This window comes from Theropithecus gelada, chromosome 10, assembly GCF_003255815.1.
Source record: "Theropithecus gelada isolate Dixy chromosome 10, Tgel_1.0, whole genome shotgun sequence".
NCBI lineage: Eukaryota > Metazoa > Chordata > Mammalia > Primates > Cercopithecidae > Theropithecus > Theropithecus gelada.
Window position 1 is genome coordinate 44364183 of NC_037678.1, and position 14791 is coordinate 44378973.

Below are 14791 nucleotides of genomic sequence, written 5' to 3' on the forward strand. Positions count from 1 at the left end.
CCTTCGTCTCCTGAGTAGCTGGGATTACAGGCATGCACCACCGCGCCCGGCTAATTTTTGTATTTTTAGTAGAGACAGGGTTTCACCATGTTGGCCAGGCTGGTCTCGAACTCCTGACCTGGGGATCCACCCGCCTTGGCTTCCCAAAGTGCTGGGATTACAGGCGTGAGCCACCACGCCCGTCTACAGTGAACATTATCTTCTACTTAATATATCTGAATGAAGAATGGAAGAATGGCAGTGGGTAACATGCTAATCATTTATAGGTAGATATTGCCACGATTATATCATATTCCCATTTGTGAAGCATTTTAGGCTATTTTACATTAGGATATTAAAAACACAGCCTTTTTAAAGGATACATTTTAAAAGGAGATGTAATCATGACCTTTACCGAGATATGAAATGAACATGTTTCAGAGATTTTATTTAACTCATTTATTAGTGAGGAAAACCAGTAAGATATTACAGCCAGTTTAATGGAGAACTCAAAGTACTCATTTATAGTCAGAGCAAGGAATACCGTAGTGAACTTACAAATGAATTCAAAACTGGTCAATATCCAGGGTGATAATTGATTGCATTTCACTGGACAACAATTTGCATTTCTGTTGGCAGGAATTATTTGCATTACTATCAGGTTTTAGCATCTTACCTTCTATCACTTCAGAGTTGTAAAATAGTGAGTCGAAGACAGTGATACCTGGATGGGTGAGTTAGTTGGGACATCTAATGTTTCAGAGTCTTTCACAATCTTCTCTACAATTTACATAACAAGTATCAGTCATTCTGCCCTTTTTGGGGTTTTCTCTATTATCTGTTAAAGGTAACCAAGTCATTTACTAAAATTAGGAGGTAAAAGAAATGTTAATTTCCATTTCTTTTAATATCTGTTTGTTTCAAATGATTCCTTTTAGACCAGTATGTATTTTCCTTTTCCTTGTCATTAATTTCTGCATATGCCTTCACTACTTCATTAAAATAGGTTCCAGCACTTTGGGAGGCCGAGGCGGGCAGGTCACTTGAGGCCAGGAGTTGGAGACCAGCCTGGCCAACGTGGAGAAACCCCATCTCTACTAAACATAAAAAAAATTAGCCGGATGTGGTGGCACATGCCTGTAATCCCAGCTACTCTGGAGGCTGAGGCAGAAGAATCGCTTGAACCTGGGAGGCAGAGGTTGCAGTGAGCCGAGATCACACCACTGCACTCCAGCCTGGGTGACAGAGCGAGACTCTGTTTCACAAAAACAAACAAACAAACAAACAACCCAAACAGGTTCTGCTCTTCCTCAGGGCCTCCAATTGGAGTAGCACTCTTTTTGTTTGTTTTGGCAGATCCCCAAGTTCTTTGAGCTCTGCTCTGATGCTGTTTGGGGCATGCGGAAAGCCTGTGCGGAGTGCTTCACGGCCGTGTCACACAGCTCCTCCCCTGGGGTCCGCAGAACCCAGCTCTCCCCGCTCTTCATCAGACTTGTCAGTGACCCCTGCCGGTGGGTGAGTGCCAGCAGCCCTGTCCAGACAACTGGCCTGTGTTGACCAACTGTCCAGCTACGTCTGGCTTCCAGGCTGGGATTCACTTCTGGACTCGTGACTTTGTATTTTGTCCCTTCAGTTACTGATTGCCATAATCACATTTACACCGTGTGAGGTCTCAGGGAAACTAAAATCTCAAAAACTTGGGGTGAATTAAGAAGGTGAGGTATATCATACCATTTATAGTGAATGAATATCGTGAAAATCATAATTGAGAAAGAAAAAACTATGTAACTAAACTGTTACCTTTTCTGTTGCTATCATAAACATGTCTGTAATGATTAATAAGGCCTGTTCAAATACTTGATACAAAATGTATTATTCATATAAAATTAATATTCTGGAAGAATGAATACAGTATAATGGGGCTAAATTTTTCCTTACTTTCTGTTGAATAATAGTATTTGGAATTTAGGGAATGATTTGGAAAGCAGTAAATCTCCAGAGATGTAATGTGAAAGCAGTAAATCTTCATAGATGTAATATGAAAGCAGTAAATGTCCATATATGTAATGTGAAAGCAGTAAATGTCCATAGATGTAATGTGAAAGCAGTAAATCTTCATAGATGTAATGTGAAAGCAGTAAATGTCCATATATGTCATGTGAAAGCAGTAAATGTCCATAGATGTAATGTGCTGGAGAGTAGCTTGTGTGATGTCCAACCACGTGTTTCAGCCTGGACTCAGGCCTGGCCACCACCGCTGGCCGATGCTGCATTCATTCACTGCAGTGTTCTCTCTGGTTCCAGGTGCGCCAGGCTGCCTTCCAGTCTCTCGGCCCCTTCATTTCCACCTTTGCAAACCCCTCCAGGGCTGGCCTTTATCTTCGAGAGGATGGCGCCCTGAACATCCGGCCTCTCACCCAGGATTTCGACTCTGGTTTTGCCTCTGGCTCACCCGCTCCCAGCAGTGGCGGTAACACTTCCCCTGCCAGGTATGCTTTGGCTAGGGTCACCACCAGGACCCTCGATGTACCTTAAGCACCCACCTAAAATTTCATCAATTATCTTGTCTCGAGTTTTAGTAGTGACCTTCTGGGCAAGATGGAATATTAGAGCTTTAATTATGTAAAGAAGCAAAAAGTAATTGCAATAATGATTTTGAAACATGACTACTGGGTTATAAATAATGAAGCTATTGTGTCTCCTAAATTTAGATAAAATACGCATTGAGATTAGTGATTAAAAAACCTATAAAGAAAATTTTCTCTTACTTTTTGATTAATTAAGTTGTCTGGGTAATTTACCTAGGGAAAAATGTGAAGTCTTCCAAATGTACTTTTTTGGAGGTTAGGTTGCATGTACATAAAGGCGACACTCCTGACCAACAGTGGTAGACCCTCCAGTGTTTGCTAGTATGGCGCTGGATCTTGACTTTGTCATGTCTTTCCTCTGAGGCTGACATGTATACACTAACCATCCTCTTTGAGGTTGTTTGTAAACGTCTCTCCATTGTTGCTAGCATGCAGGTGTGTGAGAGTGGGTAACTGATGCCTCACAGAATACAAATCCTTCTGAGGTTGGCCCATCCTCCCTTTATCCCTCTTCTATCAGAGTTCATTGAGCTCCTGCTGTATGGCAGGCCCATGGGCAGTGTCTTCCTCAAGACCTCAAGGTGGTTAACAAATTGCCAGCTCTTACCAGTTTCAGCGCCTTTTATTTTCTAATGCCTGCCCCCTGGTGGAAGTACTCATGAGCAGGAAATGGATGAAATGTACCAAAGGTGCTGCAGCAGAAGTCCAGGCTGGCTTAGCCCTGGAATGTAGTGGCAAGACTGGCTGAACCTTCAGGTGGTGTTTTCGGTGCCCATCATACTCCCGGCGGGGCAGTGGGGGTTGACTAAACCTCTTATCCTTTCGTGAGATTTTAGTCTGCTGACACCGGGAGACACAAAGAGGGGCAAGTGGTCAGCTAGGAAGTGGAGGACTGGGTGAGGATGTGGTTCTCATGTTTTTCCCCGTGACTTTCAGTCTATTACACTGTATTAAAAGTTTGCTTCCTTCAGTTTAACTAGTTCAGCAAAGCCTGTGCAGAGGGAGCCAGAGCTACCCGTGGAAGGGACCTCAGCGAAAACCAGCAATGTCCCGCACATCGGTAGCTCCTCTGACGGCCCAGCGGAAAACCCTGTGGAAAGCTCTGTGTCGGCTGGAGCTGAGCTGACCAGGCTTTCCCCAGAGACCAGTGCCTTCTCAAAGCTTTCTGACAATAACGACTTCCCCATCAGCAGCTACCCTGGATCAGATTCCTGGGCCTGCCCAGGGAACTCTGAGGATGTGTTCAGTCATTTTCTTTATTGGCGAACTCCTCTCCCTGACATAAGCAAGGACTTAGAGCTACTTCTGAGCGAGGCTGGGCCTCAGGAGGATTACTGCAGCAGACCTGGGGTTGTGCACAACAACTGTGTGGCCCGGAGTGAGATTCAGAAAGTCCTTGATAGTTTGCAGGAGCATCTGATGAATGATCCGGATGTTCAAGGTAAATGTTGTTCATTGTCATTAAAGAGAAGATGGGATGTTTCTGTGTCGTGTGTTGCATTTTGCCACTTCCTTCTTCCCCAGGCCTGTGTACTGATGCATGTGTGTGTGGACCTGTATTTATTTACATTGTGTACACATTGAGAGGAGAGACTTGTTCAGTCTCAGTACAGCTTGAAAAGTCAGAAATACCTCTGTGCAGGTACCTATGCAATGATTTTGCTTTCTAATTTTGCAGATGGACGTGCACAGAGTCTGAAGTCAGTTCTAATAGGAAAGTGGGTAGTTTGTGGGCATATCTGTAGCAGGGGAAATTTTGTTAGCTCCTTAGACAGGCTGTTACATCATCTCCCACATAGAATGCCCTTTCTAGTTATGAATAGCCAAGGATGGCCTCCTTTTGGAGCCTATTAATGCAGCCCTTAGCTAAACTTAAAGGTTCTTGTCTTTGTACAGGAAGGAAAAGCACAACTACTTCTGTGGTGTATTTTTCATTTTATGACTCGTGCTCCCACTGAGCATCTGATCAGGGATCCGGACCTCGCAATCCATATCCCATTATTGTGATCTTCCTTCTTTGCACAGTGCTATATTTGTATTCTTCCTTGAGTTGGAGAAATTGGAAAAAACAGCACTTGCTGCTGTTGCTGGGCAGAGATTTGTGAAGCTTTCAGGAAGGGAACTGTGAAAATTCAGTTAGCTGTGTGATTATTCTTTATCCTTAAATTTATGAAGGAAACTAAATCAATGTTTGCTGAAGGAATGGGCACATGTAACATGTCACTTCTGATAGCTATAGACAAAAGTCTGTTTTTGGAAAACACACTACTGAGCTGCCTTAATCCCCAGTGTAAGACCTGGTCTGGGGGCTGGGCAGTGATGATCGGCCCCTGAGGCCCCTGTGATGTGGTTAAGGGGATTGTGCAGGTAGCCACCCTGTGGGGCATGGCGAGGGCTGGGAGCGGAGGGGATGTGATGTGTAGAGGAAATGTCTGGGAGAGACCTCACATAGCAGGTGACAGTTGGCCTGGTCTTTAGAGATTGACTGAGAACCCACCATTCAGAGAAGTCAGGGGATGAGTTTCAGAGGGTTCTTTCAGTTCCCTGAAATCATTATTTGTAAAATCTTGCATGTTTGTGCATACTTAATTTCTTTGTAAGAAAAGGCCCATAGCTTTCTTCAGAGCTCAAAGGGATCTATGATCCCAGAAGATCCAGAAATAAGTGATGCATTTTATTTGTGAACTGGCCATGGCAGGCAGGAGATGTCACTAGACCTATTGGGAAGGGCCTGGTGTGTAGCACTGGAGTGGTGGAACCTGTCCTGGGCACAGCACAGAGCCAGCTACAAGCTCTCAGTGTTTTGATGAATCTTGGAGTCCACCAAATTTAACTAATAGAAGCAGGATGCAGGAAGTAATGTGTGTGTGTGTGTCTTTTGGGAGGCTAGGGACATTAAAACATCCAGTTTGTTTTTACAGAAAGGTATGTGAAATATGTTATCTTTACTGTTCAGAGAATCTCAAACTGTCATACTCTGGACAGAAAGAATCGGCAGCCTTTGGGGCTTGGTGAGTGAGAGCATTACTCATCTGTGTGTAAATGGATGTATTCATGCATGGGTGTGTGTGTCCACATGTGTGTATGTGTATGTGAGAGAGTAGCCATACTGCTTTATAAATGGGGGAGCAGGATACCCTTCACTGAGTTGAGCGACCTCCCAGTCATCCTTGTTCAGTGATACCATGCTGTCTTTCTCTAAAATGTGGTGGAGTCACTCGGGTTTTTCCGAATTGAGACTTTTCAAGTTCAGGTTTGATGTTCTGTGCGTGGCTGGCATTTAGTTGGAGTAGTTATTATTAATGGCCGGAAATATCACCACCTTGCTGAGAGCTTGTCTTGAGACTGCAGAGCATTGTCACTTCAGAACAGATACGTGTCAGTGTAGTACACCCACACCATGTAGCTTAGTGCAGACTGTGTTGTTTTGAAGACTTCTCTGAAGTAAAACCCCACAAACCAAATAAAGTTGTTAAATTTCTTGAAACTTCTCTTCCTACAGCTCAAGTTCAGGTATTATCAGCTGCACTGAGAGCTGCACAGCTTGACTCCGTGAATGAACCCGAGAGCAAGCCAACAGCAGGTCTAAATGAAGTGTCCATTTCAGATCCCAGCTCTGCCTCTGACAATCAGATCACTCTGTCGGCCTCATCATCTCAGAATGAGCTCTTTGTGGCCAGGATATTACAAAGCACAGTAAGTATTTGCCCTATCCCTCAGCCACCGAGGATGTGACAGAAATCACAAAGCAGCATTTTCTCTTATTAATATATCCCAGCAGAGATGATAAATGGCAAATTTCATTTTATTCTTAAGGTCATGCTTTGGATAACTAGTCAACCAATCAATCAGGTGATTGATAGTGCCGACGTGCTCCCATGAAGATGGGTGGGTACCAGAAAGTACCTTCCCTCTTCTCCAGAGATGACAAGAACTTGTTATTTGGGGAGATCAACCATGTAAATGCTCTGTGTCACTGCTAACAGACATTGACATCTTTTAATAATAGTGGAGGGTGAATTCAGGCAGTTCCTGGAATTTCAAGTGGACGAGGCCTCTGAGAGCAGCCGTCACACAAGCCCCCTGTTTGGTAGGCGCTCTGGCATACATGGGTGCTCCAGTGCTGGTCCTGGCACGCTGTTTCTCAGAGGAGAGCTTTTGAAAAAGCACCAGTGACCCCTTTCCTCCTGTGGGTGGAACCAGCCCCTTGTGAGACCACGACCCCAAAGCTGGAGTGAGGGGGGATCCATGGTTTATTTCTTCAGGTTTCTCCAGAAGCTTTGGTCAGCCTCTTGTAGCTGGAGGTTCCTGAGCTGTCCTAGTTTCTACTGAGCTTCCACTCAGACTGCTTTGAGTTGGGCTCTTCCACAGGTAGGGGGCAGAATGGAGGGTTAAAATGAGGGAGGGGTCTGTGGTCATAACAGTCATTGGGATAGCACTGTGTGGTTATCATGTGCTGTGATGGATAATCTCCTCAATCTCACGGTCTTCAGGGCCTAAATACCAATTGTTTCTCTGTTCATACAGTTTATAATTGGATTTCAGTGATTAACTTATCACTCCCCTTACCCCTTAGGCCTGCTCTAATAAAGCAAAATAAAACATTTTAAAACTCAAACATAAAATGTGTAGGGGTTGGTTATCTGTGATTAGTAAGAAATGAGGTGATATCCTCTTCTGCTGGTTTGTTGCTAAAAAAATAGCAAGAAAACTCATTATTGTCAACCTTGTTACCTAGAGTGCAGAAGTTGCAGGTGTTAAGTAGAAGGATGTGACCACATTTACCTTGGTGGGGATGTGATAGTATTTGGACTTCTTTATCATAGACAGAGGTGGGGGAAAAAAAAAAAAAAAAAGAACAGATTCCTCCAGGCTGGGGCTTTTCAGTTGCTGCTTTAAAAGGGTTCAAGTTGGGGCCTTTGTTTTATGATGTGGGAGGGCAGAGCCCTTGAATTTGCGGCGTGACTGCAGGGTCCTAGTGGGATTAGTTAGGATGCTTCCTGTCGCAAAAGAAGGGAAAGGAGACAAAAATCTCCAAGAACCGTGAGGAATATGTTCTCTTGCACAAGACAACAGGAAGAAGCGCTGTGGTTGGGTGGCTTCTGGGCAGGTGGACTCCATCCCTTTGGTGCTGATCTGCCCACCATTCCCCTCAGCCATGGTGGCTCTTGTCAGCATGAAATGCCTGGTGGAAGGCGGGGCCTGTGTCTTCCCACCTGTCTCTTTTGAAGAACAAGGACACCCCAGGCGGGGAATCACCTTCCTGTCCTCTCCTTCTGCCTCCCTCTTGCTGGCCACAGTCACAGCATGCATTCATGGGTTGAACATGGTGAACCGGACAGAAACATGGGAGCCCCCGAACGGAGTCGGCATCCTGCTAGAAAGAAGGCTGCTGGGTGCTGAGTGGTGGGTGCACAGATAGCCAGCCAGCATGGTGTCCCACTGGGGTTTGGGGAATGAACTCACAATACCTTCTGGGGGTGCCATGACTTGTGGTGATTTGCTTAAGCCTTGATTTGGCTCCTGGAGTAAGTGCTGCACATATGCTTGCACTGAAGACTTTGGAATAAAATTAATTTCTAAAGGGATAATAGTGATTCTAATGACACATCTTGTTACTATATGTGAATTTATTAACTTGGAGAAATTGAGGTCTTAGGTTTTTATACCAAAATATTTCTGTTTTATTATGTCTTCTGTTAAAATAAACAGTACCTATCAGTGGAAACCTTGGGAATTGAAGGTTCTGGTAGTGCGCCTCAGAGCAAACGAAGCATCTATCGGTGTGTTAATCAACTTTCCTGGATCCTATATTGAGCTGATTTGTCAGACTCCGTTCAGCTGGTAGACAGTATGACATTTCAAATGCAAGTTGGAAATCCATGTTATGGTTGAAGGAGAAGGTCAGGTCCATCTCAGTTAATGTTAATCAATGATCAGAGACCAATATGTCACCATTGAATGTCCTTGTTCATTTTAATTGTTAACCTAATGTAAAGGTTTATCAGCAAACATTAGGAGTGTTTGTACATGTGAAAATCTAGGACAATTTTCTGAGTAAATACTCCTATATCAGCCACATCTTTTCTCTCAGATCCATTGGGTTTCCCAGCCCCCATCCTCTTTTGGGGACCCACCATTGCTGCAATCCCTAATTACCGAGAAATGTTGGAGGTGCTGGCTCTACCATTTCTTGCAAACCTCACCCTTCTGAAGTAGTCTGTGCCTCAAACACATGAATGTTACTTAAAGGTCTTGGTTAGCCATACCAGGGGTCCCTAGGGCATAAGGAATAGTGGATGCAAACTCACAGGGTTGCTCCTCACTGCTTTCAGTTTAGCCTTTGTATTTCTGTAAGGACCTCCAGCAGTCTTGTATTAAAATGTATGAAATCAATTTTCCTTAGCACTTAAAAGAACTGGTTTATACAGTATCATATGTAACTGTGCAAATGTAATTTTTAACATCTGGAAAGATACCATTGACTTCAAGGAAAGCTTTTGCCTTGGCTTATAGAAGTAATTTCTGGCATTGAAAAAGGACTCTTTGAAGGGGAAGTGACAGGACAGCTGCTTCCTTTGGAGCAAATTGGTAACATGTCCAATCAACTCTGTAGGATCCTGGTGAACCCAGAAATGGAACCAGTGACCATCTGGAGACTGACCAGAGGCAGGATCCCACCCTACTTGAAGAGAATGAATCTAAATTACAGGTTTGTTTCTTGAAAACAAAAACAGCAACAACAAAAAAACTCAAAACTGTATATTTTCTTAAAGTTAACTTTAAGACTTGGAACCAAATATTTTTTTCTTCCATCAATATTGATTACATATTTTAATTTGTATTTTGTGTTGCTAATATAACTGTAAAAAATTAATTGTAAGGTAGTGTTTAAGCTTCTGAACAATCTATAATAGTGTTTTTGATAAAGCAAACTAATATGAGAAAAAAAGGACATCTAACACTGATTTGATTGAGTTCTATCTCAATCAAACACAAACATAGGCTTGATTATCAGAGTATAAGGTCTCAGGTGCTATGTTCTTGGGGCAGTTGTAAGAAAAGAGAAGCCAGTCTCCATTCTCAAGAGCTGTATGTACCAGCCTAAGCAGACATTGCTGTCTAGACTGTCCTCTATGATATCAAATATTGTGCCAATCTTAAAAAGATGAGTTCTGGGTGTTGCTTTCACTTCAATCAAAATTGAAAACCCACTCTGGAGAAAACAGAGTTGGCAATCTGAAGCCCTTTGACTTTAGGAAGGCCTCCTGTTCCTCTCACATTTCTCCTTTATTGTTTTCACCTCTAAACTCCAAACTCCGTGTTTTTCATGAGTATTTTCCTGCACACACGATGGCCTCCTTTCTCTCTCATTTCCCAGGATATAATACCTCAGCCGCTGCTAGATCAGTATGTGTCCATGACTGACCCAGCTCGAGCCCAGACTGTTGATACTGACATAGCCAAACACTGTGCCTACAGCCTCCCAGGGGTGGCGCTGACCCTGGGCAGGCAAAATTGGCACTGCCTGAAAGATACATACGAAACACTGGCTTCTGACGTACAGGTAAAAGCCTTTTCAGAGGCATGTGCAGAAAGAGGGTGGGTCATTCATTAAGGAGAAAAGGGAAGCTGCAGCAAGGCTTATTGACCTGAATTTTATGTGGATGCAAATTGGCATATTTACTGGTCTCTGTTCGAAATAAAGCTTTAAGTGTCCAACACCTGGCAGTATTCATTTTGCTCCAAAAATGCCACGTAAGATATGGAAGAGGTTGAATTGCACTTGCTTGTCGTGATTCGTGTGTCTGCTATGCACCCCTAGTGGAAGGTACGGCGAACCCTAGCCTTCTCCATTCACGAGCTGGCTGTGATTCTTGGGGATCAGTTAACAGCAGCTGACCTGGTGCCTATCTTCAATGGATTTTTAAAGGATCTGGATGAAGTGCGAATAGGAGTTCTTAAACACCTGTATGATTTTCTAAAGGTAGGAAGAAGAGTTAAAAGCAAAAAACAAGCCTCCCTCTCCGAATCAAATTTGTGAAACCCTGGATGGATATGGTGTCAGTGAAAAACAAAAAAAACAATGCGGTTGTTTAGCTTTCTTTAGCTGAAATGTACCATCCATAATCTTTAAGTGGGAGTTCTTTCAGCGATGGGTAAATATTTTAAACTTTTTTCTCCTAATTTTCCTGTCCGTTAGAGTTTTAATTCTGTGGAAGATGGTAGACACAAAGCCTAGCACACTTTTTGCAAAAGAAGAAACCAAGGCCCCCAGGTAGTGACCTGACTTGCCCAGAAGTCACCCAGGGGAAGAGCCTGGGCTGAAGTCCAACCTCTGTTCTGCATGAAGCACTTTTTCTGCAAGGCGCTTCTGCTTCCCTTCTGGCTTTTTTCCACCCCCTAAAGGAATGATGAATATAAAAATAAGAGTTTAAAAATGACCTAGAGAAACTAATTACTCTCATCCACATGACCAAGAGCTGCCCTTCACGGACTCTGGTGTGCGCTGCTCCAGCCGAGTCTCTCCTCTCCTGGTGCAGAGCAGCAGCCTCGCTCCCTGGGAAGCAGCACTGGCGTGCTGTCTTCCAAACACGCACAGACTGGGCTTTTGTTTGTTTGTTTTTAGGTAGGAAATTACTAAAGCAGGAAGACCTCAGGGGCATTCAGAAATACATAATAAGCACAAGTCCTGGCCAGGGGAAAAGGTTGGAGGCATTCAGGGATGCATTTGATGTCAGTATACAGCAGCGTTCATTCACAGCCATGCTGGGTGATAGACTACGAGGTGTAGGGGAAATGCAAAAGTTCTTACCAGTGACAAATATCTAATCGGAAGTGGAATAAAAGGGGGCATTTGGGGTCATTTTGAAGGATTATACATGTTTGTTTATATATACATTTTTAAAAAATAGTTGCTTCATGAAGACAAGAGGAGAGACTATCTTTATCAGCTTCAAGAATTTGTAGTGACTGATAACAGCAGGAATTGGAGGTTTCGATATGAACTAGCAGAGTAAGTAAAAATATATTTGGGGATATGAGAAGGCAAACTAGATGGAATAAATCTTCATTTTCTTACCATATAATTGATTTCTAAAGCAGCAGCAGTAATAGTGTTCTTTTAGATAAAGAGATTATGTTTTTATTAAGGTATAAACAGAATTCCAAAAACCCGAAGTTACAAATACCACAATCTCCGGGGAGATATTCATTTTCAGATGAAGACAGGGCTTGAGTCACTTTCGAATTAGAGTGTTCTGCTGTTCTAGAAGGCAATTTATTTGAACCAAATAAAAGATGAATCACCCACTCTTCAATATTTTCCTATTAATCGGAGCAGTTTTTGCCAGAGCTTTCTTGAACATTCTGAGTGTGGTCCTCTCCGCAGGGTACAGCATGCCTAATGCCCTTTAGCTGCTGTGGGAGACAGGAAGGGGTCTAACCCAGATGAGATGATTACGAAATAAAAAGGTCCCCCCAAGGTGGCTCCTATCTGCACATCATTTTGTGCCTGAAGGAGTTATTTAATTCTGTCTTGAGCTGGCAAAAGGAATATTCCAGGCTTTAGTGATGATGAAAGGGTAGAAGCATCAGTTTAAATAACTCCCCTTCCTAAGGTATCTAATGTGCCTTTCATGGTGTGGGGGAATTTGTTTGTGGCAGTTGTTGTTTGGGTTTTAGTTTTTACCTTGTTTTCATTTCAGGGTCTTTAATTTTCATTTTTCTCATCCACAACTAGAAATCTCTCAAATAATTGTCTTCCCCGAATAAATTCATCAGGCTTTTGCAGCTATTCAGGATATGATTTGGCTGATGCCAGGGGCAAACCGAAAGCCTTTCTCTTTGCTGTGATCTTTAATCATTCTGCTTAATTTGAGAGATTGAGGTTTCAGTCATTGTACCATGTTCCCAGCATCCTGTTCTGAGTCGAGAAAAACAGGCCCACGTTTTCCATGAAAGCAGTGCGACCTCTAGCGGCGGCGCACGGGAAGTGGGCGTGCTCCGTGCCCAGAGGGGCTGCCCTGGGAGGTAGCGCGGCCCCAGTGCCCGACCACGTTATCTTGCCCCGCTACGCGCCGTATCTCCCATCTCCCATCTCCCGGCTTATTGAAGGCACAGCGACTGATATGAATTCTGTGCTCCCGTGCCCATGATATTGGTATCATTTTTTTGAAAACAGTGTTTTTTGATATGAAAGTATTCACCAGCACTCCTGGCTTCTGGTTCTAACTTCCTCCCCATCTCTTTTTCATTTCCTTTCGTTGCCTGGGTGAAAACAATGCCATTTATTTTCATGTCCTTCTCCCCATCCCCATTTAGAAAGTAGTGAAAGCTTTGGTAGTGGGTTTTCGCAGCCAGCCGTCTCCTGCATGCTTTTGTCTTTTGGAGTAAGGAGCACGCGCTCCCAGTTCTCTCCAAGCGGACCTCGCTGCAGTGAAACCGCCTCGTGCTGCCAAGAGCTGCGAGCAGGAGCATCCGGTTCGGTTTGCAGTTGGAGAAACGCTGGGGCGGTCGTGCAATCTCAGAGTGTTCGCTTGATCTGTTGACCTTTGTGAACTTCAACATTCTGGCTATTTTTATGTTATCTGATTTTTAAAGTTTTATGTGCTTTTCAACTGATAACCTAAAATCCAAATATTAAATCTGTATTCATAAATTTCTCAGCCTCTGTTTTACGGAGTTTGTTTCCTTTTGTTTGATTTGTATGTGTGTGAGATGAAGAATTAAACTTTTGTTCACATTTTTTGGCATGGTCATTTTGCTCAGCTTGCTGCTGTTGGCATTTTACTGAAGACCGAAATCTTGCTGGGTCTTTTGCTGTTCATTTCCCAGCCTGGGTATTTTTATCTATAAGATGAAATGACAGTAAAAAGAAATCAGTAAGTTTGTTGTTGTTGTTGTTGTTTTTGCCCCAAAATAATGTTTTGTTTGTTTGTTTTTGTTTTTTTCCTTTTAATTTCAGACAGCTGATACTGATTCTAGAACTCTATAGTCCCAGTGATGTTTATGATTACCTAATGCACATTGCCTTAAAGTTGTGTGCAGATCAAGTTTCTGAAGTTCGGTGGATCTCCTTCAAACTAGTAAGGAATCAGGGCATTTGCTCTGTGATGTTTACCAATAGGAATGTTGATGTATCTTCCATTTTAACTCTTAATTTTTCTGGGCTTAATTTGTCATCTTACCTATGAAACTAGCTTTTAAAATTTGAAATTAGGAACTTTATTATAGTTTTATCAATTTTTAAGATAGATTTTTTGTTGTTATGTTTCAGTGACGGAAATTGTGGAGTAATCCTTTTATATATGAAACCCTTTAAGCAGTAGGTTAGTGTTTTTAAAATACAGGTTGATTTACAGCTTGGTTTTGTAGAAAAATATTTAGTGAGCAAAGGCTCTGCTATAGAAAAGCTGATCCTGTTTTTTATGTGGGCTTTATACCAGCTGCATGCTGATGAAAAAATCACATTGGACAATATTGATTTTAAGATACTCGGATGGTATTAAAATTTTATAAAAATGGCATGTTCTGAAAGGTAATGATTTAGTTATTAAGCAAGGGGACATGCTCTAAAATTTGGAACCTTAAGATTAGTAATATATTTTTCTAATGTCAGTCTCCTTTTAAATTTCATTTTTATGAAGGGTTTTATGTGTGTGTGTATTGCCATATATTTAAACATCTTTTTTCTCTGTGTTCTAATGATGACCGTGACAAAAATTACTTTCTCCTGTGCTTATAAATTCATTTTAAAAGTGGAAGGGTGCATAAAAATGTGTAGTTTCCATGTAGAGTAGTATTCATAATTCAAATAGATGGCAGCATTTTAAATGTGCTCTTCTGATATTTTTCACAGGTTGTGGCAATTCTGCAGAAGTTCTATTCCAACAGTGAAAGTGCGTTGGGGTTAAATTTCATCAATGAACTCATCATAAGGTTCCGGCACTGTTCTAAGTGGGTTGGAAGGCAAGCTTTCGCTTTCATTTGTCAGGTTAGCAAGACCTGGGGAGGGATCCACCCTGGGTATACATCTGCCATGTGATGAAAGCAAGTTCACCAGACAGAGAATCTCAGCCCTGGAACACTAGCCAGGAACTGAGGAATTAGTTCACCTAGCCCTCTTATCTCACAGGACATGGGGACCAACCCAGTGTGGTGAAGGGACTTGCCCAGGGTTACCCCACTGGCCTACTCATTTGCCACATAGCTATTGATTGAGT

The 14791-nt window shown here is 42.7% G+C and overlaps 1 protein-coding gene across 2 annotated transcripts in view; it reads left to right on the forward strand.

Moving 5' to 3' along the window:
• Positions 1 to 14791, forward strand: part of LOC112633655 (serine/threonine-protein phosphatase 4 regulatory subunit 1-like) — an 85275-nt gene that overhangs the window by 64498 nt on the left and 5986 nt on the right. For both annotated transcript variants that reach the window (XM_025400447.1, XM_025400448.1), the window contains 10 exons: positions 1336 to 1494; positions 2284 to 2468; positions 3539 to 4008; positions 6070 to 6263; positions 9184 to 9279; positions 9949 to 10134; positions 10393 to 10554; positions 11483 to 11583; positions 13534 to 13654; positions 14428 to 14562. In XM_025400447.1, coding sequence (XP_025256232.1) covers positions 1336 to 1494; positions 2284 to 2468; positions 3539 to 4008; positions 6070 to 6263; positions 9184 to 9279; positions 9949 to 10134; positions 10393 to 10554; positions 11483 to 11583; positions 13534 to 13654; positions 14428 to 14562 — 1809 coding nt within the window. The remainder of the gene's footprint in view (positions 1 to 1335; positions 1495 to 2283; positions 2469 to 3538; positions 4009 to 6069; positions 6264 to 9183; positions 9280 to 9948; positions 10135 to 10392; positions 10555 to 11482; positions 11584 to 13533; positions 13655 to 14427; positions 14563 to 14791) is intronic.